Here is a 21,429-nt window from a genome sequence, read left to right as displayed (position 1 = left end):
GTAATTGAAATTTTCTTGATTTTTTTATTGGAGCCCATTTTTTCTTCTCACTGGTTTTTCCACCATGTACTGTGGTTCTGGAATAGGAAAATCAAAACCAGACAAAAACTGTTCAGTAAACTGCTCTCTACAAACCAATTTATTCTCAAAGTTGCCTCATGCTTCTCAAATGATTTGCTTCTATTTCAGGCAATGTTGGCACAGAACTCTCATACACGGAAGTTGGCATGTTTGTCTCTTCTGATGGGGGAAATACCTGGAGACAGGTAACTTGGGGAAGGGCAGAGGGAGGCATGTCTATTTCTGTCTGTAGCTACAACTCTTGGCTGTAGGTTCTCAAATTGCTTAGGAATCTTAGGTGAGGACTACATAATACTCAAATATTGACTCCTTTGAATCAGTTCATCATAAAAACCAGGCAAACTGATTGTAGGGATCAGTGTGCAGCATGTGGCTGGAAGTATGTCAGAAGACATGAATTCTAGTTTTGGATCTGCCCTATCCAGCTCTGGAGACTTATAGGGGTTACTTAACATCTAGCTTGAATTTCTTTCTCTCTGAAACAAAACATTTCGAGTAAATGATCTTTAAATTCCCTTTCTAGATTTACTTTTCTATAATTCTATGGCTGTTTTGGTGTTGGATAAATACAGCCTTAGAGTGATTTTAGACCAGTTGAATAATTTGCCTGAAGAGCCATGAATTATACATAGATATGTGTTTTTCATTGATTGGTGATGTTAGACAGTAGCCAAGGGATTCTCTTCTTAGATCAGTTCTATTTGGGGACAGGTGTATAAAGCATTGTCAACAGGCTTTTTGTGAGCACATGCTACATGCAAAGCCCTGTTCTAGGTACTATGAGGAATGCAGAGGTGTGATCTTTGTCCTTAAGAAGTGAATGATGAGAATAGGGAAATAGAACACAAATGATAGAAAATAAGTGGCAATGCAAGACAGAGAATAGCTAAGTTCTGCATAAAGGAAATTCTCCAATCTGCTCTGGTCTGAACATAATAATCATCAGTGTAGATTAGATAGAAGAAAGAGATGCTGACTGGCGCAATAAAATGTGCTGAAATCTCCAACCTATATTGTATAGAAAGCCTATGTTGAATCTTCACATGCCTCCCTAAAGTCAAATAGTCTTCTGAGTGAATTTGTTGAGTGCTCACATTGACTGAATCATTCTAATTCTCCTCACCCTTCTCCTCCCCATCCCCATCTGATTTCTGTTTTCAGATTTTTGATGAAGAGTATAACATTTGGTTCTTGGACTGGGGAGGAGCTCTTGTGGCCATGAAACACACGTCTATGCCCATCAGGCATTTGTGGTAAGGACAGATCAATACCCCAGTGGAGATAGTTCTCTAATAGAGTTGAATTGGTCTCTTCAATCAATATCATTTCATACAAATGTCAGAGGTGGATTCTGGGGCGCCACTTCACATGCATCTCCTCTCCCTACAAAGCAGATGCTATCCCTGGCCCAGTACCTGAAAAATTCCAACAAATTCATGTAGAGCAATGCTTTTTTCATTTAATAAGCTTTTGTCATGCCAGGGTTTGAGGAGTAATGGGACAAGATGGACAAAAACAGGGAGTCTTTATAGATGTTAATGAGGCTAGCAGGTACTTTAAACCAAATGGCCAAAAAGTGAAGTGAAGAGTAGTCAGAGAATACCAAGAGAAACAGGCAAGCACTACAATCTGGTCATAGGCAAAGTCCAGAGTCTAAGAGTTTAGGCATCAGGGATTGAGATCTCAGGCCAGGAGCTTGGAGCACAAAGGTTCAGGTGTGGAGGTCAGAGAGTCTGAGCCACAAGTCATGTCAAATCAACAAGTATTTATTAAGCAACGTACTATGTGCTTGGCACTGTGCTAAGCATGAGAAATAGAAGGGTAGGCTAGAAAAAACAAACAGTTCCTGAGCTCACAGTCTAACGGAGGAGACAAGATACTAACAACTGTGTATGAACAAAGTATATACAGCATAAGTTGGAGATAATCATCAGAGGTAAGGCAGGAGCCACAAAAGGTCAGGATGCATGCAAAAGTTTCTGGGTGACAGAGTTAAGACCCCAGAAGCGAGAATGAAACCTGATAACTGAGCCAATCATCTTCTGAGAGAGACACCTTATATATTCTTGGTCCAGAGTGAGAACCGGTCCCAGAATGTTGGCAGATCTGAATCCATGAGTGAAAGCCAGTAGGGTTACCTGGGTGGAATGGGAGCAGAAGGCAAGGAATCAAGGAATTTCTCATGATTTACCTGACATCTATCATGCTCAGAGATCTGGGCTTGTGCACTATAGTAATAGTGGTAGGGGTAGGAAGGGATAGCATGAAGAAAAAAGACTTTATACCCACTCTTGGGGAGTTTTTATTTGTGTGGGGAGATTACACTAGATTACATGAAGCAATTAGAAAACAAAAGTTAGTGTTTCAAATGTCATCATGCTGCTTTCTTAAATGAGAATAAGAATGAGCACGAGAACATTTAGCATCCTAGGATGGGTTCTATCACCTCATCCAGGTGAACTCTATCCTAGGATATGATGATAGCCCAGCCATTGCCAGGGATCTTTGAAACATCATGGAGAACAGGAAAGGTGCCAAAGAAGTAGAAAAGATAAGTGTTGTCCTTCTTTCTGTCCCCTTACCTCCCCTGTCTTTCCTTGTACTCCTGCCCCTGACCAAAAAAAGGGAGAAAAATAAGTTTACATACTATAGGCCAATGAACTTGATGTCCCTTCCTAGTAAAATTCTAGAATGTATTATTCAAGAAATTGTTAGTAAAAATCTAGAGAGGAAGCATTAATCACAAAGACAGTGCATAGCTTCATTTTTAAAAACAGATCCCAGTTTTATTTATCAACTAAATGGTAGATATTTTTAAAACTTTCATTTTTGTTAATCTCTTTGATTTTTAGAATTTCTACTTTGATATTTAATTGAGGGTTTTACATCAGTCACTTTTCTAGTTTTTTTAAGCTTCATGCCCAATTCATTGATTTGTTCTTTTATTTTGTTAATGAAAGTTTTTATATATGTATATTACATATATTGGTGTGCATATGTGTCCACATGCACATACATGCATACACATATGTATTATCTCTGCGTGCACATGTGTGTACATACATGTATATATGTATGTATGTATGTATGTATGCACACATGTACATACACGTAATTTTATAGTAACCTAAGAAATTACTTTTGGTATGTTGTCTTGTTGTCGACATTTTAACTGATGAAATGTTCTGTTGTTTCTATTTGGTTGTGATTCACAAATTCTTTGTGTTTATGTAATTTAGGTTCCAATTAATTTTTAATCCATTTTTCAAAGGGCTTTTTATTTCACTGTGATCAGTAAAGGATGTGTTTAGTATTTCTTCTTTTTGGTATTTGTTTGTGAGGTTTTTAATACCCTAATGGCTGGTCAGTTTTTGCAAAGGTGCTACAGCATGGTTTTATAAGCACAGGTCATGCCAGATGAAACTGATTTCATTTTTTTTTGCAATTATTTGACTAATCAGGATAATGTGGAAGATACAATTTGACTTAGATTTTTCACAAAACATCTGATAAAGTTTCTCCTCTATTCTTGAGAGAGAGAGAGAACACAGTTAGAAGGACCCAGAGAGTAACCATCAATGGACTGGCAAGAATGTGTACAGTGGAGTGCCTCAGTAATCTGTTCTTAGCTTTACTGTGAGGAGGAAGGAGAGGAAAGATGGAAGGAAAATATGCATTATTAAATGTTTACTACACCCAAGGCACTTGATCCTCACAGCAACGCTGTAAGGCAGGTACTGTGATTATTCCCGTTTTACACTTGAGGAAACTGAGGCAAACAAGGGTTAAGAGACTTGCCCAGGGTCACACAGGTAATAAGTATCTGACGCTGCATTTGAATTCAGGTCTTCCTGACTTCAGGACCTGCTCTCTATCCACTATGCCACCTAGTTACTTCAATTTAATTGTTATTTAATGTTTTTGTTTGTGATTATTTAAGGGCATACATGGGAAGTTTGTCAAATATGCAGATGTACAAAGCTGGGTAGGACAGCCAATTCACTGGATTACAGAGCCAGGATTTAAAGAGATCTTGACAGGCTAGGCCTTTTGGTTTTATCTAATAAGATGAAATAGAATGGTAATAAATCCACTCTTACTCTTGAGTTCAAAAAATTGACTTTAAAAGAACAATATGGGGAAGCACAGATAGATAGCAATTTGTCAGAAAATAAAAGAAAAGCTAACATTTTATGGTTTTTAATGGACTACAAGCTCAATATGAGTTAACAGAGTGTCCAAGGCAGCTGATATGATTTTAGGTTGCAATAAGAGGGGCATAGCTAGAACCAGAACTAGGAAATTTTGCAGCCATGGAAAATCTCCAGTGCAAGTGATGTGAAGAGCCCTCAGTTGAATTGGGGTGGAGGAAGAGAATGGGATTGGGGTAGGAAGAGAGAAATTCATCCAACTGGCAAGATAGCTTCCTATTTTAACTAAGTATTCTTAATAATTATGTGGTAAGTCCTGTTGTTTCAATGTTGCCTAAGGACTGTGCCATGAATGCCTTCTAAATTTATGCCTTGGCTTTGGGCATAACTTTCAGAAATAAGAAGGTGAAAGTCTTGTACTCTGCTCTGTTCAGACCACATCTGGTGTATCCTTTTCAGTTCTGGGTGCCACATTTTAGGAACAACATTGATAAAGTAGAGAGTGCTTAGAGGACAGCAACCAGGTTGGGGAAGGGCCTTAAATCCTGACATATGAGGATCAATTGGAGGAACAGTGATGTTTAGCATTGGGAAGAGATGGCTTTAGGGAAGGATAGTTGTCTTCAAATATGGGGAGGAGGGATTAGACTGGTTCTAGTTGGCCCCAGAGACCAGAACCAGGGGTGATAGGTAGAGATTGCAAAGAGGCAAATTTGAGCTTGATATAACAAAAAAAAAATACTAACAATTAGGACAATCCAAAATGGGATTGGGAGTAGAGATCATCAAGTGTCAGCTAGAAGACCATTTTTTTCCAGGTGTGGGTTGGTCTAGACGGTCACTGAGGTCTTTCCCACATGCTCTAGAAACACCAAGTTAAGTATGGAGCAGGCAAAGGGTAGGATCAGTTAGGGAAGCCTTCTTGAGAAAAGTGGGCCATGAGGCAGGTCTTGAAGGACATCACAAATGCCAGTTTGTGGCACATATAGGCCAAGAGACATTCCAAGCCTTTTAAGGGCACTGTATTAAATGACAGTAATAAGATTCTAGGAAGGTTTTTGGCTAGAGATATCTCAAGGAAACACTGTATTCCGGTAGCAGAAGGGAAGGGGGAAGAGAGGCAGACAAGCAGGATCCTAAGACCTTAGGTCTTCAGCCTACTTGCTCAGTCACCTCGGGAATCGCTCCCTCAGCTTTGCCCTCTGTAAAGTGGGATAATCATTAGCAGCAGCAGCTGACTTCACAGAAAGAGTGTGAGGGGCAAATGAATGAGAGAGATGCTTGCAATCCCTTGAGCCGTTAGTAATAAGGGTGCCAGATCCACTCAGGGATGAGCTGTTGTTTATAACCAGTTCAATCTGACAATTAAAAATCCCTGACCTTTAGGGCATGCAAATCCTCTGTGAACTGAGATTAGCTGAATGTGGAGGTGATGGAACAGGAAGCTCCTTTAAAGAATGGATTTCCGTTTCACCTTGCTCTGTATTTGATGTTATGGGGAATACAGGAAAGCATATGACTGTCTTTGCCCTATTGACTTTTTCCCAAGATGAAGATATGAAACAGGTTCACTGAGTATGGGGAGGGGCTCGGTACCACAGTACTTCAGTCCCCAACACTCCTGGCTGGGATGATTGGGGAAAGCTGCCTAGTTTAGGAGACACTGGAAGGATGGGAAGGTTTCCATAGGTGGGTGGATGGGGTTTTCTGGACAGAAAGAACAACGTGAATGAAGGAGCAGAGACTCTCCCTTCTCCAGTCCATCCTCTATAGAGGTGCCAAGACAGAAAGATCAGCCTAGATTATGTTCTTTCCCTTGCTGAAAACTTCAGTCACTTACTATTGCCTCTAGAAAAAAATAATATATTAATTATTAAATATTTTTATTTATATTTTTATGAAATACTTTAAAATATTTATAAATAAATATTTATTAACAATGAAAATAAAATAACAATAGTACTGAATAATTTATTATTTTTATATAGTACTTTAGGGTTTACAAAGTGCTTTGCATGTAGTATCTCATTTATTCTTCACAACAACCCTGTGAAATAGGTACTATCATTATCTTCCTTTTACAGGTGAGGTATCATACTAAGAAAGGTTAAGTGATTTATCAAGAGTCACACAGCTAGTAAGTGTCAGAAGTAGGGTTTGAACTCAGATCTTCCTAAGTCAAAGTGCAGCACCTCATCTATCATACCACGTAAATGACATAAATATTTCTCTGCTTGACTTTCAGAACCTTTTACAATGTGACTCCAGTCTATTTTTCTAGGTTTATTGCATTCACAATTATATCCCGTCCAAAATGGCCTATTTTCTGGTTCCCTAAAATCAGGGTTCCACCTCCTTCCTTCATGTCCTTGCAAAGGCTGTCACCAATGGCTGCAATACCTTTTCTTTTCACTTTTCCCTCCTAGACTCTCTGGTTCCCCTCAAGGCTCAGATCAGCAACATTTTCCCATGGAAGTCTTTCTAGATGCCCTTGGTTGCTGGGCCTGGTTCTCTCCTCCTCATGGGATCACGCATACACTCATGTGATTACATATTGTATCCCCACCAAGCTTCTTGAGGGCAACGACCATGTTTCATTTTGTATTCTATCCCGGGTGCATGATATGGTACAAACAGAAGGCATGTGGTACATACTAATTGATTTAGATTAGATTGCATCAAGTATATATGTGTTCAGAGGATGATGAGTTAAGCATAGATATTCAGGCCTCTAGATGTCCAAATGGTCAATTTTCAGAGGACCTCATATACCACTAAAGCTAAGGAATTTGATCTTTAACCTGTCAAATATAAGAAGGCATTAGAAATTTTTGAGCAGAGGAGTGAAGGCAGTGTGTTATGGTGGACAGATCCCGGACTCAGGATTCAGAGGACCTGAGTTCAAATCCTAGCTCTGAGGCTTATAATCATGGTGATAGTGGGGCAAGTCATAATAGCCCTAGGACTCAGTTTCCCTATCTGTACAGTGTGGGTATTAGACTAGATGACTTCTGAAATCCCTTCTAATTTTAAATCTGTGACCTTATGACATAATCAAAATGGTTTTCTGGATTGCCTTAGAAACCTTTTGCGTTCCCAAATAAGTAAACAAATTAAAATATTGCTTTGGATACTTTCTTCCTTAATTATTAATCAATCTTGAAGGATGCTCCCTTTATCAGAAACTCTGTGTGTGTGTGTGTGTGTGTGTGTGTTTTGGGGTGGGGAGGACACCTGTACTACTTAAACTAAGCTCACCTTGTTATTTAAGAGACCCCCTCAGTTTTGTATAATTTCCAAAGAAGATAATCAGCTAATGGATTAGACTGAATGGAGTCTGGAGTTGTTAAGCTGTAAAGCCTCCCAAGAGACTAAAGTTTGTTTTACTTCCCTGTGTAGAAAAGGTAGAAATCTCTTTACATGCTGCTGCTGCTGCGGACTTGGGCCTTCTACAGCCGTGTGTGGGTCCTGAATGCTTTTGTCCATTTGTTCCTTTGTCGTTAGCTACAGAGGGAGGTGGTACTAGGGCCTCCCTGTTTTGAATCACTCACGTGTAAGGACTTGAGCTTCTGTAGGATAGGAATGGAAAGGGAGCAGAAAAATCAGGCATTTAGGATTGGGATGGAAATAGCTCCCATTGGAGGATGGGCCCAGAAAGCTGGAGGGGGGGGAGGGGGCAGGGAAGGAAGGGAGGGAAGACATTTACCATAAACTTAACTTTACCTTCACACACACCTGCCTCTTCTCTCTGTTGGGAGGAAGATCACAAGTCTGCTTGGTTGATTTTGTGTCTTTAGTACAGAAAGGTCAATGAGTTGAAGAAAAATGAAGCTGTCTTTTCTCAGGGGAAAGCATGAAAGTAAGTTCTATATTACTCTGTTGAGTAAACAGCGCATTAAGTGGAGGACTTTTGGAGTGGTGTTATCTGTTGGGAATCTGTGTGGTGCAGTGGAAAGAAAGATGAACTTAGAGCCCTGGGATATAAATTCACATCCCTGTTCTCCCATGTACAACCTGTTTAACCTTAGGTAAATCACTTAATCTCTCTGGGACTCACTTTCCTCATATGTAAACTGAAAAGAGTACTCTAGATGACCTCTAAGGTACCTTCCGGCTCTAGATCTAATACCCTATGTGATGTTGCTTTTTAGGGAAAAAAAAAAAGACTTCCTTGCTGTGCTACATACCTAAGCATTTCTGCTTTAACTATCATGGCTTATAGACACAACCCCTGCTCATTTCCAAAATAATAGCCTTCCCAGTAAATAGCTAGATGGAACTTGGATCATCATGTGGCCCTTCAATGCCATAAGGGCTATTAGCTTTGTTTTGAACTACCTGAACAGAAACCAGTGCTGGTTTTCAAAATCATTAAAACAGTATTCTCAGAACCTTTAATGTAGGGTTTCTTAACCTAAGTTCTTTGAACCCTTTAAAAAATATGTTGATAACTGTATTCCGATATAGCTGATTTCCTTTGTAATCCTATGTATTTTATTTTGTGTGTTTAAAAGCAATATTCTGAGAAAAGGGGTTCTTAACCTTGTCTATGATCAAAAAAAGTGTCCTTGCTCATAGGATTTATGATTTTGTTTGTTTTTAGCTCAAGTCAGAGATAATTTGACATTTGAATTACTATGCTGTTCTCTTTCAAATTATGTTGAGATTGGCCCTAAATTCTGCAAACTTGGGTAGGGACCCTCTACTACTATTCACACATGGGCATGCCTCTCTTCTCACGTCCAAATTGTTCTATGTAGTAATTACATTAGCAGTTGAGCGTCAGAAAATATGTGCAGCAGAATAAAACTGACAAATTAAATAATTTTCTTTGTATCTGTACCTCAGTTCCAGAGCCTATATAATTCATTTAATTCTTGCTATAAATTATAATGACAAACCTTTCCATTAAAATTTTAGTTTTTACCTATGTAGTATAAAATACCTTTTTAGACTTATGGAAGGCAAACACAGTGTCTTCTGATGGAGTTAACCCCTCTAGGTAATGAGATTATTTGTTATGTAAAGAGAGATTAATTAATTTACTCATTTTTCCTCCTTGCTGTGGCTATTAATTTTTTTTAGTAGTAATACCCGTACGTGTGAGTATAGGGGAAAAAAGTACCTTCCTTCTTTCTGCATACACATTTGAATTGTAGCAGTTCTCACATTTAGATAATAACTAAGTTACCTTTAAAAGAAAATAGCAGTTTATAATGGGAAAGCTACAGGAACTTAAGCTAGGCTAGTAAGGCATGTTCTTTCTTACAAATCAAAAGCAAAAAATGTACATATGTGTATATATATATATGTATATATATATACATATATATACACAATACATGCATATAGTCATGTACATACATACATACATACATACACACCCACATACTTGAAACCAAAACAGTAGACCCACAACTCATCCTATTTGTGAACACCCACATTTAGATAAATAGATATTGGAACCTAAGTACTGTCGCAGGCAAGCGAGCTTCCATGAAGTTTTACCTTTGTATTTTAAAAGCATTGCTGTGAAAAACACAATATAGCCCCATGAAGCGCAGCTGCACGCTGATGAGGAATGGCTGCAGACAGTGTTCCTAATCGACAAGAGGATAGGGGGCTGTTTGTTTAGCTATGATGAGTTGTCAGCGTCTTCTTTCAACGAATTCTCCTGGAGGTGGAGATGCAAATATTTCCTGACCCTTCCTGTGCCTGTGTTCGTCCAAAAATGGCCATAAGTGCTAGAGCTTTGATGGAGGTGGCATTAGTATACAAATAATGATGCCCAGAAATGCCTACTGCTGAGGTCTGGAATTATATGGGAAAATTCCACGTAGCTCCACACTTCAAGAGAAAACCTGGATGACAGATTTCACCTGTTGTCTCAAACCAGGATAATTTCATGAATGCAGCTCTTTCTCTAGTGGCAATACAAGGTAGCATTTTCTTCAGTGTTTTGAAGAGTTACTTTGAAATGCTTTTTCATTCTGTTTGTTTTCCTTTGGTAAAAAATGCAATAGTGTAGAACCACAGAATCTTACTGCTGGATAGGACCTTAGAAATCCTTAGTCCTTAGAAAACCTTAGTCCAACTTCCTACCCAGTTCAGAAACACTTTCTGTAACATCCTTGGCAAATCAGCCAATTTTTTTTAATATTTCCAGTAATAGAGAGCTTACTACTAACTCAAACTGACTGGTCCAATTTTAAGAGCAATCTTTGTACTGAAATTTGCATGCTTATGAATTCTGCCCATTTACTCTAGTTCTGCATTCAGCTATTAGAAGACAAAAATCATCTTCCATCCTCCAGGCTAAAGATTACCAGCTCATTGAACCTTTCTTCATAGTCTGTGGATTCTGTTTCCCTTTTCTGGTTTCCCCCTTCTAAATTGCTCTTCATTTTGTCAACACCCTCTTGAAAGGTTTTGTCGAGAATTGAACACAAAATTATAGAATCTTGGAGCTAAAAGAGATCTTCTGGGCCCTCCAGTTGATGACCACCTAAACTATTCAAGACAGTTTTCTACTGATGTATTTGAGGATTTTAAAGGGTGAACACATTACAGCCTCTCTCAGTCACCTATTCTAAGTTCAGTTCATCTTTAATCTTTCATCTTGACAGTCATACCTATCATTATGTTCAACTACAGCCTCTTTTGCTTTAATTAAAATCCATTTCCTCTTGGTTGGTCTTCCACAGATAGTAAGAACAACTACTTAGCATCCTCATCTTATACTTAAAGACCTTAATCAATTCACTCTATATCTTACTCTTTCCCAGGACAAATGACACAAATCGAATAATTCTTTCTAGTAAGACATGTTTTTCCTCGCTTTCATCATCATTGTCAGTTTTCCCATATCTCTTAAAAGTAGGCCCACTTCTTTAATTCAGACTATAATAGAAGAATAGCTTTTTTAACTTTGTATGCTATACTCTCTGTAGCCCTCCCCAATACCTCAGTGGCTTAATCTTTTCACAATAGCAGCAATTTCTGGCTTATTGTTAACTTGTAGTTGAGCATGACCCTAATCCCTCTTTTGGTTTACGTTAATGGCTAATCCATTTTCCTTTATCCTGTATTTGTATGCTTGGCAGTTTTATTTTATTTTATCAGTATGTAGACCACCTCACTGGATTTTGTCCTGATCTCATTCATTGACTATGTTGCCAATCCAGGGAGGTCATTTTGAATTTCATTTCTGTCTCTGGAGTATTGGCAATTCTCTGTCATCCAGTTCTGCTTGTAGCTTTGATGAATATATTCTCAATTCCTTCATTCAGGTTAACGAAAATATTGAGTAGAGCAGCTCCTAAAATGGATCCTAGTATGACACCATTCAATATATCTTGTTGGCTTGAAAATGAAGAATTGATAAATACTGCTCGTGAGAATTTTAATATAACAAATCTCATAGAACCAGTGTCAAATCACGATGGCTCGGGGACTTAGATTGTTGTTATTCAGTAAGTTTATCAGTTGCCTCTGACTCTTTGTGTCCCCATTTGGGGTTTTCTTGTTAAAGACACTGGATTGGTTTGCCTTTTATAGCTCATTTTACAAATGAGGAAACCAAGGCAAATAGGTTTAAGTGTCTTGCCCAGGGTCACATAGTAAGTGTCTGAAGCTAGATTTGAACTCTGGAAGAGGAATCTTCCTGACTACAGGCCTAGCACTCTATGTGCCACCTAGGTGCCCCAGGCACTTAGATATGGGAGCTTGATTTTCAAGTGAGTTTTCCCCCAGAGATTTCCTTTGAGGATGGCTTTATTTTAGAAGTTTCTTCCATCAGAGGTCAAGGGCTGCTTCTTCCACAAGGTCTGATGGGTTTGTAAATGTGCAACCGAAATATTGACCCAAGGAAGGACTGAGAACAAGGCTTGGGAGATAAAGAAATATATCCCTGAGGTAGCATCTTTCTGGGAGAGTGACTTTTGGTAAAACCACTTTGCCCTCAAAAATGCAGCATTTCTGACTTGGAATGTGAAAGGGCTAATACTACCTGGCCTTATGATCCTTATGGATGTAGATGACTAGCTGTTGGCTATGGCATTAATTGAAACAATGATCCAGTTATCCTTTTTTAATGACCATTCAAAGAGTTGCAATCAAGTACTATATGTAGAAGGAAAGGCAGCATCTTGCAAGGCTGGGACCTTATTATTCATTTCTGAAATGAGAAATACATTTGCCCAGAAAAGGAATCGAATTTTTCCTGTCTCTTTCAGTTGGCTGGGATTACTTTCCAACCCTCACAGTACAGGCACCTATTATGGAAAGGGCTGAAATGACCAATTCTTTAGAAATCAAGACAGAAACAGATAATTTAGGAACAAATAAACTTTTATGGAAGGCTGTTTGCTCTCCATTTGCAGACATAGTCCTCAGCATGCTCAGAGCACAGGAATGCTCTCTGTAGTACACTGGCTACTGTAGAAAAAATAACTAACTCAGTGTTATTTTTATATGATTTCAGAAAAACAGAATAAGGGGGGAAAGTGGATCTTGATGAAAAACAAAGACAAAGGGAAGTGAACAGTTTGAGCACATAGAAAAAAATTTGAGATGGGAAACTCCCATATGTAGGACACAAATGATGTGGTGAACTGAGTTTGAGGAAATGCATTTGGAGCTTGAGAAAGGTCCTCTGGAAAGGTCTGGTAATTCCTGTGGTTAAATGGGGCTGAAGGTAGGCACCTTTGAATGAGAAAAGGAACCTAGGAAGAAGGGCTGTTGAAACTTAGAATTGACTAGTTTCTCTTCTTTATACTAATACACATTGCTTATTCTCCAAAGTACAACAAAGAAGTTGTGGTGCTGGGCCAACAGTGTGTGCCACTGTGTGTGTGGGTGGCAACCTTAACACCCATTTTGAACAAATAGGAAATTGCTTTTTTTAAGGGTTTGTCTGAAAGACACATACCCCGTTCCCATAGGGTACATTCTGCACTACTCAATTTATCTATGTCAGAAACATGGAGGGTTGGATTGATTCTAGTGTAAATTGCACCTCTGGTTTCAGTCTGGGTGCTTAGGACGTGATGCTTTGTCCACCAGCTACCTTCTCTGGTTCAGCATTTGAATTTTAATATGTTTCATTGCTTTCACCGATCAGACATAGTCCTTGCCTGAGCCAGGAAGTACATTTTTGATCAAATCTCACAATAATATGGGGAGATGGAAAAGATTAATGCCTGCTGATAATCCACACTGCCAGAGTGCAGAATGTAGAAAGGAATTTAATAATCTGTGAAATGATGACAGAACCACATGGCTTGATTTTCAGTTGTTTCCTCCATGTGTTTGTTTCCAACCCAGGGTGAGTTTCGATGAGGGGAGCTCCTGGGACAAGTATGGTTTTACTTCGGCTCCACTCTTCGTGGATGGGTCTCTGGTGGATCCAGGTGTGGAGACACAGATAATGACGTGAGTACTGCTGATGGTGCAGTAGAAACCCAGAAAACTCGAGTTTTAACCCCACTCTGGTCAGTGACTTCCTTTGTGATCTTAGGTCTTAACATTTTTTCAGACCCTAACCCCCCCATATATAAAATGGGGGAATAATAAAATGGGAATTTTAACAGATACTATGTTTGCCTCATGGTGCTGTGGTGAGAACCAAGGAAAGCATTTTGAGAAAATTAATGAGGGAATTAAATGTCAGGCATTGTGGTAAACTCCCAGCTCATTTCAGTTCAACAAAACATGAAGCTTAAAGAACTAAATTATTTTTTCATATTATTATGAGAAATACATGTCAGAAACAAGGTGAAATAAAGGATTTTTTAAAAAGCTCTTTCCATACTATATATCACAAGTTCTATCGAGTCAGTCCAACCTCTTATCATTCTATACTTCTGTCTGATAACAGTGATAATGCAATAATAAATTTAAAGCTGAAACAAATATCAGAGGCCATTAAGTATGACCTTCTCATTTTCCAGATGGGAAATCAGGCTGAGAGAAATTCAGTGACTTGTCCAGAGTCACATAGAGTCTGAGGTAGAATTTGAACTCAGATCTTCTTGAGACCAAGCCAAGAACTCTGGCCTATAAAATACTGAGGCATCATCTGATTTTTCAGAGATTCATTTATTTTCAATGGAATTCAGTATAATTTAGGGAGGTGCATTGGATTTAGAGGATCAGAGGATCTGTGTTAGAATCCTTGTTTTGTGACTTGCTGCCTGTGTAGGCTTGGGGAAGTCACTTAAACTCTCTGGGTCTCAGTTTCCTCATCTGTAGAATATAGGGGCTGGGGAGAAGAGTTGGACTAGATAACCCCTAATGTTCCTTCCAGATTTCCCTTTATGACTTGGTGTTAAATATTTTGCTGTGTATTTAAATTCTTTAGAAGTTGTTCCACCTGCATTGGAGGAAAAAAGCCTATGCTATAGTTGATAGCTTTTAGGTAACCAGGTGGGATGACAGGTGTCTGTGGCATCATGAAGAAGGAAGACTATATACAGGGTGTCCAAAAAGACTTTGTGCAGTTCTGAGCTTTTAATACATGGTAGTTAAGGTTTTTGGTTTCAGATGCTAAAGCTTTAAATTGCACCAAGACTTTTGTGACACCCCATATCACCTTCTAATGACCAATATGCATTGAGAAGAGACAAAAGGCAAAGCAAGAAGTGACTAGAAGTTGAATTCCTTTAGATAGCAATTAAGGGCAGTTGCATTAGGGTATTAGCTGGAATCAGCTTGGACAATTAGGGCCTGATATTGAAGAAATCAAGACTGAAAGGATGGGAAGCGTTGCTATCAAATGCCTCTTCTCAGAGCCTGCATGAAAAGACTCAGTGTGGCCGACATGTAGTTTATCATGGCATTTAACAGAAAGACTTAGTAAAGATAATTGAAAACTGAAGACTTCAGTTTTAGCCAGCACAGAGGGCAAAGGGAATGTTCAAGTGACCTTTAGAGAGTGTACTATGGTTATGCTTCTTCCAGTGCCAAGCAAAAATTACTTGCATATATAGTGCAGAGCTTGGCTCTTTTTTTCCCTGTAACGACAGGTGGAAGATATGGAAGAAACTTTGCTGTTTTCCAGCTTATTGGTGTGAAGTATTTATTGGAAAGAATGGAAGATGTGCTTTGAGTTAAATAGAAAAAAAGGCATAAGGGAATTCTTTTTTTTATTTTTTAATTTTTTAAATTTTTAAAAATTCTTTCTTTTGAGGGGGGGAAGGCAGGGCAATTGGGGTTAAGTGACTTGCCCAAGGTCACACAGCTAGTAAGTGTGTCAAGTGTCTGAGGCCAGGTTTGAACTCAGGTGCTCCTGACTCCAGGGCTGGTGCTCTACTTAATGAGCCACCTAGCTGCCCCAGCATAAGGGAATTCTAACCTATTTCAGGAGGTCTGCAAGTCAAAGAACTTACCAAAAAAGATAGAATATAAAAAAAACAACCAAAAACAAAAACATGGAACCACTGGGTCTGGGGAACAGTTTTAAGATGCTTTGAAGAGAGGGTGGATCTAGACCCTCTGAGGAATTTCCATCTTCTCATATTCCTTCCATATAATAATAATGAAGATCCTTCCAGGAGGGAGGATACCTAACAAGTGTTCTTCACGGGAAGAAGAGATGAGTCATGGGGGTTTGGCAGCTCCATGCTGAGGACCAGTTCTGTGTAAAATTGAAATGTAATGAAGAGGCTCACAAGACTTGTTAAACCTTACAACCAGTGTGGATGTCAGTAGGGAGCATCTTTAGGTATTATAAATTCTTAGCTAAGAAAATGAAAAACTTAGCAGGCACAGAATGGGTTTTCACAACTGCTCCTGTTTGAAGGCAGATTTAGAAAGAGAAATTTAGCGATGGAAAGTAAACATCTGATTGAGAAGATGGTGTTAGGAAATGGGATTTGAATTTTTGGGTAAGTCTTCAGATATTGGAATAACAGGCTCTGGTCCAGGGATGGAGTGCATCACAGTACAATGTTAACAAGTGCCAGGAACAAAGACGTGATGTAGGGCAGACGAGCTGTCTTTGGTATCAGCTCTGTTACTTACTATTTGTATGTCCTTGGGGAGTTCACTTTAACTGTGGGCTTCAGTCCCCTCATTTGTAAAATGAGGACATTCAATAAGATTATTTTTAGTTAAAAATCCAATGGATGTTTTTCTTACACTGAAGATACATTGAAGAAGACTTTGTACTGATAATGGATGGGGAGAGAGAAAAAAACTAATTGCCAACGTACATTTTTTGCTAGATCCATTAACATTAGATTATGTTTGATATATGATATATACAAATTATGCATGAAAGAAAAGCAGAGGAAACGCCCCATAATTCACAAGAAATGTTATCCACAGAGAGGACAAATAGTAATAGTCATTCATTCAAATATACGCGATGAAAATGAATAATAAAAGGAACTAAACATCTTAGTGAAAGGAGGTGAATTTGACTTTTAGGTATAACTGAGACTTGACTCTACTTGACTCATGGGTAAAACATAGCAATGTAACCTTATATTTTATTCACAAAGGAACAGATTAGGTTAGAGTGGACAGTAGATTCTCATTATGCCACACATTCTTGTCTGAGGAAATCTTTGAATGACAGAAAGGAGAAACATCGTGGGAAACATTTGGCTTGGGATTAAGAAAGGAAGAAATGTGGCAATATTGTGGTTGCTGTATACTAAAAGACAGCCCAGTCAGAAGCAGGGGGAGCATGATGAGGTCCAGAAATAGTTCACAAATCCCACATGGAGGCTCGTTAGGGAAGAGGAATTAGACTGCAGTCACATTTGCTTGAGTTTGATCTTGACTAAAAAAAGATCATTTAATAAATTGTTGACTTGCCTTGGTGATAATCTTATTTTTCAAAAGATAGAAGAGGCAGTTAAAGAAACTATTCCTTTGGAACAATAAGACGGAATTCATTCATAAAGTAGATAAGAGGGAAACTTTATAGGGGATGCATTATGCAATTATTTTAAAATAACAAAAAGAGAAAAAACAGGCAAAGTATAATCATATACTAGATTCCAGGAAAATAGATTTAAGTGTTCAGAGAAAGGATAGGTAAATTCTCATAGCCTAAACTTCTGTAAGGGATTCAGCCTAAGAACAGGTACTCTCAAGCATCAAATTCTTGCAGTACAAACCAAAACAATTCCTATGAGGAAGAAAAGGAAGAAAAAGAGACCAATGTAGTCTCTTCACTTCAACTCAACAGTTATTAAATTCTCACTCTGCTAGGTGGTGGGCATATAAAGAATACACGTTAAGTTTGATGAGTGAAGTGTCCTGTGCACGAGTATGACACAAAATAAAATCTCAAAGGATAGTCAGCCAAAGTGCTATAACGAGTTTAGGTAGAGATGGCCTATTGGACATCAGGGCAGGCTTCCTAGAGGAGGTAACATCTAAGATGGGCTTTGATGGAAGTCAAGGATGGAAACAAATGGAGGAGTCTATTTCAAGGCAGGAGGTCATCATAGTGAAGATATGGAGACAGGCAAAATAAGAACAAGGGAAAGAAAATATTCCAATTTGACTGGGAACATTGAACGTATGGAATGGAATAGTATGGGGGCCATAGTAAAGAGTTAAGTTGGAGGCAACCTTTGGCAGAACGGGAATGTCAGGGTTGGTCATTTCGATATTGTATATGGTAATGGGGAGTCATTGAGGCTTTATGAGTAAATGACATGATCATAGCAGTGTATTAAGATTACCCAAGGGGTGGTGTGTTAGCCAGAGAAGATTCAAAAGTAGAGAGTGAACCAGAAGATTCTAGCTCCTTAAAAGCAGCAGTGACTTACTGGTTCTTCCTGGTGAATGAAGGATGCCTCTAAAGAAGGTAGGCATGATGGACATTATCAAAGAGGACCAACTTAGAGTTGCAGAAGTTTTGTGATGCAGTGACCTTGCACCATCCTTAAAAGGAGTGACTTTTGGCTTGGAAATGGCAGATTTCTTTCTTGTTCTGTACATATTATATATAATTCATAAAGTGTAGGCCATGAATTAAAGAAGAAATGGGTTCAAATACCACCTGGGACACTAGCTATGTGACCGTGAGCAATAGATTTGGTTTTTGAGATTTGGTGTCCTTATCAATATAATGAAGATGAAAAGGCCTTTTCCCCACTTCACAGCCTTGTTGTAAAGTCAAAATGAGAAAATATGGGCAAAGTATTTGGCAAACTTTGAAGCACCCTAAAACCATCAGTTATTATTCTTGCCATTGTCATCATATTTATCCAGAATCCTCAGTTTTCTTATCATTTTTAATAAAGGTCCAAATCTCTCAGCAACAATTTCAAATCCCATGCTTTTTCAGTAACCTGCTACTAGGATGACTATTCTAAAAACTGTTTCCCAACATTCATTATGGGATTGAGTTACAGAAAGAAATTCCACATTGCCAGGGCAATACCTTATGTATATATATATATATATGTAGGCTTATAACTTTCTGGCTCTTTATGCAATTCACAATTTCTCTTCCCAAAAGGCATTTCTTATGAGACTAATATAGTGTGCAACTGTACAAAGATGGGTAGAATGAATGAATTAATGAATGAATGAAACAAAAAATTAAGCTCTTTCCTTGTGCTAAGAACAATGTAAAGCATGGGGGATCTGAATAGAATGACCTCACAATGAGCTCACATTCTAAATGGAACAGGCAATGCATAGGGGATATGAACACATCAGTGGATGGAAGGCCCACATGTGGTTCTATGCATGCAGCTACAGCACTGTTGGCAAGGCCCAGGGGTTCTCAGGGTGCTTTGGTGGGTCAGATGTCAATGTCTGGTAGTTTGGAGGACATAGTATCAGGGCAAATTGCAAGGTCCTTTCTCCTTTCTGGCTGGCTGCTAACTTTCCTCCCCATCCCCCACAGACCTCCCCAGTCCAGAATCATTGCTTTGTCAGAGGAGGTTATACACTTTACTCTGCGTGTCTCTTTGTCTCATTCTAACTGGAGGGGCTGCTTTTAATATTCAGGCTGGAGTGAAGTTGTTTGAGGTCAACATTACCCAGGTTTTATGCCACTTTCTAGCAGATCAGGATTATGCTGATCTGAGCCTTCCTCCTATCTCACAGACCCAATTTGGCATGCATCGCTATGTATTCAGCTTTATCTGAGCTGATTTTATGTTTCTCCTGGGCATCCCTTTGAACAATACCATAGATACACTAATCCTTGCATGACCTGGAATTCCCTGGCAAGTTTCAGGCAATAGTTTAAGTTCTGTGTTAGCCTAATCTCAAACGTTAATCATTTCTTTTCAGCTTCACATACGGTGCAGTAGGCAGGGTGGTGATGAGAGGTCACATTGTGGTTCAAACCATTTACCCAAGGGATGAGTTAACACGCCTGTTTACCTTTTTCTCCCACTGAGATTTGTAATAAGCTTGGCGCACAGTTTCTAGGTCTCTTCCACCTTAGTCTGAAACCTATTTTAATATCATTATGTGGAACAGGGCCCATGATATCATCATGAGGCAGCCTGAGAAGGCAGAGGCAGTTTGAGTTCTGTGTGTTCTTTCTGCACTTTGATGCCATTTATTCCTGGCATTGTTTTGGAAAACCTAAAAATGTTTTCATTAAGATGGACAGATTCCCCATCCTAGCCACCCTAGAGGGTCTTTCTAGAATAAGGGTACAGAAGCACCATTAGCGAATGTTGGACATCACAAAGGGGTCTATTGACATAGCCCCATCTATCACAGCTACAATGAGGTCTGGGCCCAGCACCTAGAGTCTCTGGCAATGCTTTCTGTCCCAACTCCAGAGCTGTTATTGGATCGGAAGCTATGTTAATCCAGAGGGCTGAATAATGATTCCCAAAATCAACAGGAAGGAGAGGGTGGAGACCCAAAGGGCCAATGAACACAACAGACTTAACTCAGGACAAATGAGAGAACGCTACATCTCCTTGGGGGAAATTCCTTTTTTTAAGGGTAGTGATGAGTATGAGCAATGCTGGCCCCCAGTAACATGGTAGAAGAGTAGAATATTCATATTTTTTCTGTTTCCTTTTACCTCTTCTTCCTCCCTCCATGCAGAAACATTGGAAGGGAATGAAATGATCTGGTTAACTTATTCATACTAATGGACCAACAACTTCTACAATCCCTTCAGAGAGGGATTTATTTTCAAGAGGAGGCTCAAAGAGGGCAGTGTTCCACATGAACAAATGAACCTTGGGCCCTGTCAGTCAGGAATGATCTTTGCTTACATATCTTGATTGGAAAACATATTCACCACATATCAGGTAACATATAATCAAGTGCTGGCTTTACTAAGATCTTAGCATTTACTATGTGCCAGGCCCTGTGCTAGGCTCTAAACAAATATGATTTCATTTGATCTTTACAACCACCCTGTTTAGGCTAGAGAAGAGGGTGATGGAGTCATGGTGGGGGAGTCGGGCATGATAACATTATTCAAAATATTGGCTAGAACATTGTTGTCGTGGAGGAAGATGGATTAGACTTTTTCTGCTTGGGCCCACAGGACAGAATGAGGAGCAGAAGTAGCAGAAGTACACACTTTGGCTTGATATAAGGAAATACTTCCAACCAATGAGAGCTATTCCAAGTAGAATATGTTTCTTTTAAATACACACACACACGCACATGCACATACACATACACACACGCACATACACCTATATTAAAAGCTTAACCAACATGAATATTCTAATATTAAAAAAATACCTCCCTGGACTGGGGGTGAGGAAGATAATTAATATTTGACCCTGGACAAGTAACTTAACCTCTCTCTGACTCAGTTTCTTCATCTGTAAAATGGGAATAGTAATAATAGCTCCCCCCTAGCAGGATTTGTTGTGAGGATCAAATGAGATTAACATATGTAAAGCACTTCGCAAAACTTAAAGCCCAATTTTAAAGCTTAGAATGTTCTTATAATTAATAATAATGAGCTAGAAGCTTCTATTATGTACAACTTAGTTTTTAATATTTATTTTAAATATATCCCATTAGAAATAGTACTGCTGTATTCATCTGTGTCAATTTTTGAAATTACTTCTTCTATCTCCATATCTTAAAAAAAATACTCCCAGTCTGTCATTCAAAGCCTAGATGATTTAGCCAGTAGGTTTGAGTGGGGATTCTCTATCAGGTATGGGTGGGACTAGAGGGCCCTTGAGGTCTCTTCCAGATCATAGCTTGTAATTTGGATAGCTGTTGTTAC

At 38.9% G+C, this 21,429-nt stretch overlaps 1 protein-coding gene across 1 annotated transcript in view; it reads left to right on the top strand.

Annotated features, from left to right (window-relative positions):
- SORCS3 (sortilin related VPS10 domain containing receptor 3) overlaps window positions 1-21,429 on the top strand; it is a 677,345-nt gene that overhangs the window by 576,125 nt on the left and 79,791 nt on the right. Inside the window, exons 12-14 of the mRNA XM_036737057.1 lie at window positions 190-266; window positions 1,243-1,334; window positions 13,557-13,664. Of these exons, the coding sequence (XP_036592952.1) occupies window positions 190-266; window positions 1,243-1,334; window positions 13,557-13,664 (277 nt within the window). The remainder of the gene's footprint in view (window positions 1-189; window positions 267-1,242; window positions 1,335-13,556; window positions 13,665-21,429) is intronic.

Source organism: Trichosurus vulpecula, chromosome 8 (genome assembly GCF_011100635.1).
Source record: "Trichosurus vulpecula isolate mTriVul1 chromosome 8, mTriVul1.pri, whole genome shotgun sequence".
NCBI classification, from domain to species: Eukaryota; Metazoa; Chordata; class Mammalia; order Diprotodontia; family Phalangeridae; genus Trichosurus; species Trichosurus vulpecula.
Note: the sequence above shows the minus strand (reverse complement) of the source record. Positions and strands in the feature narration are given on the sequence as shown.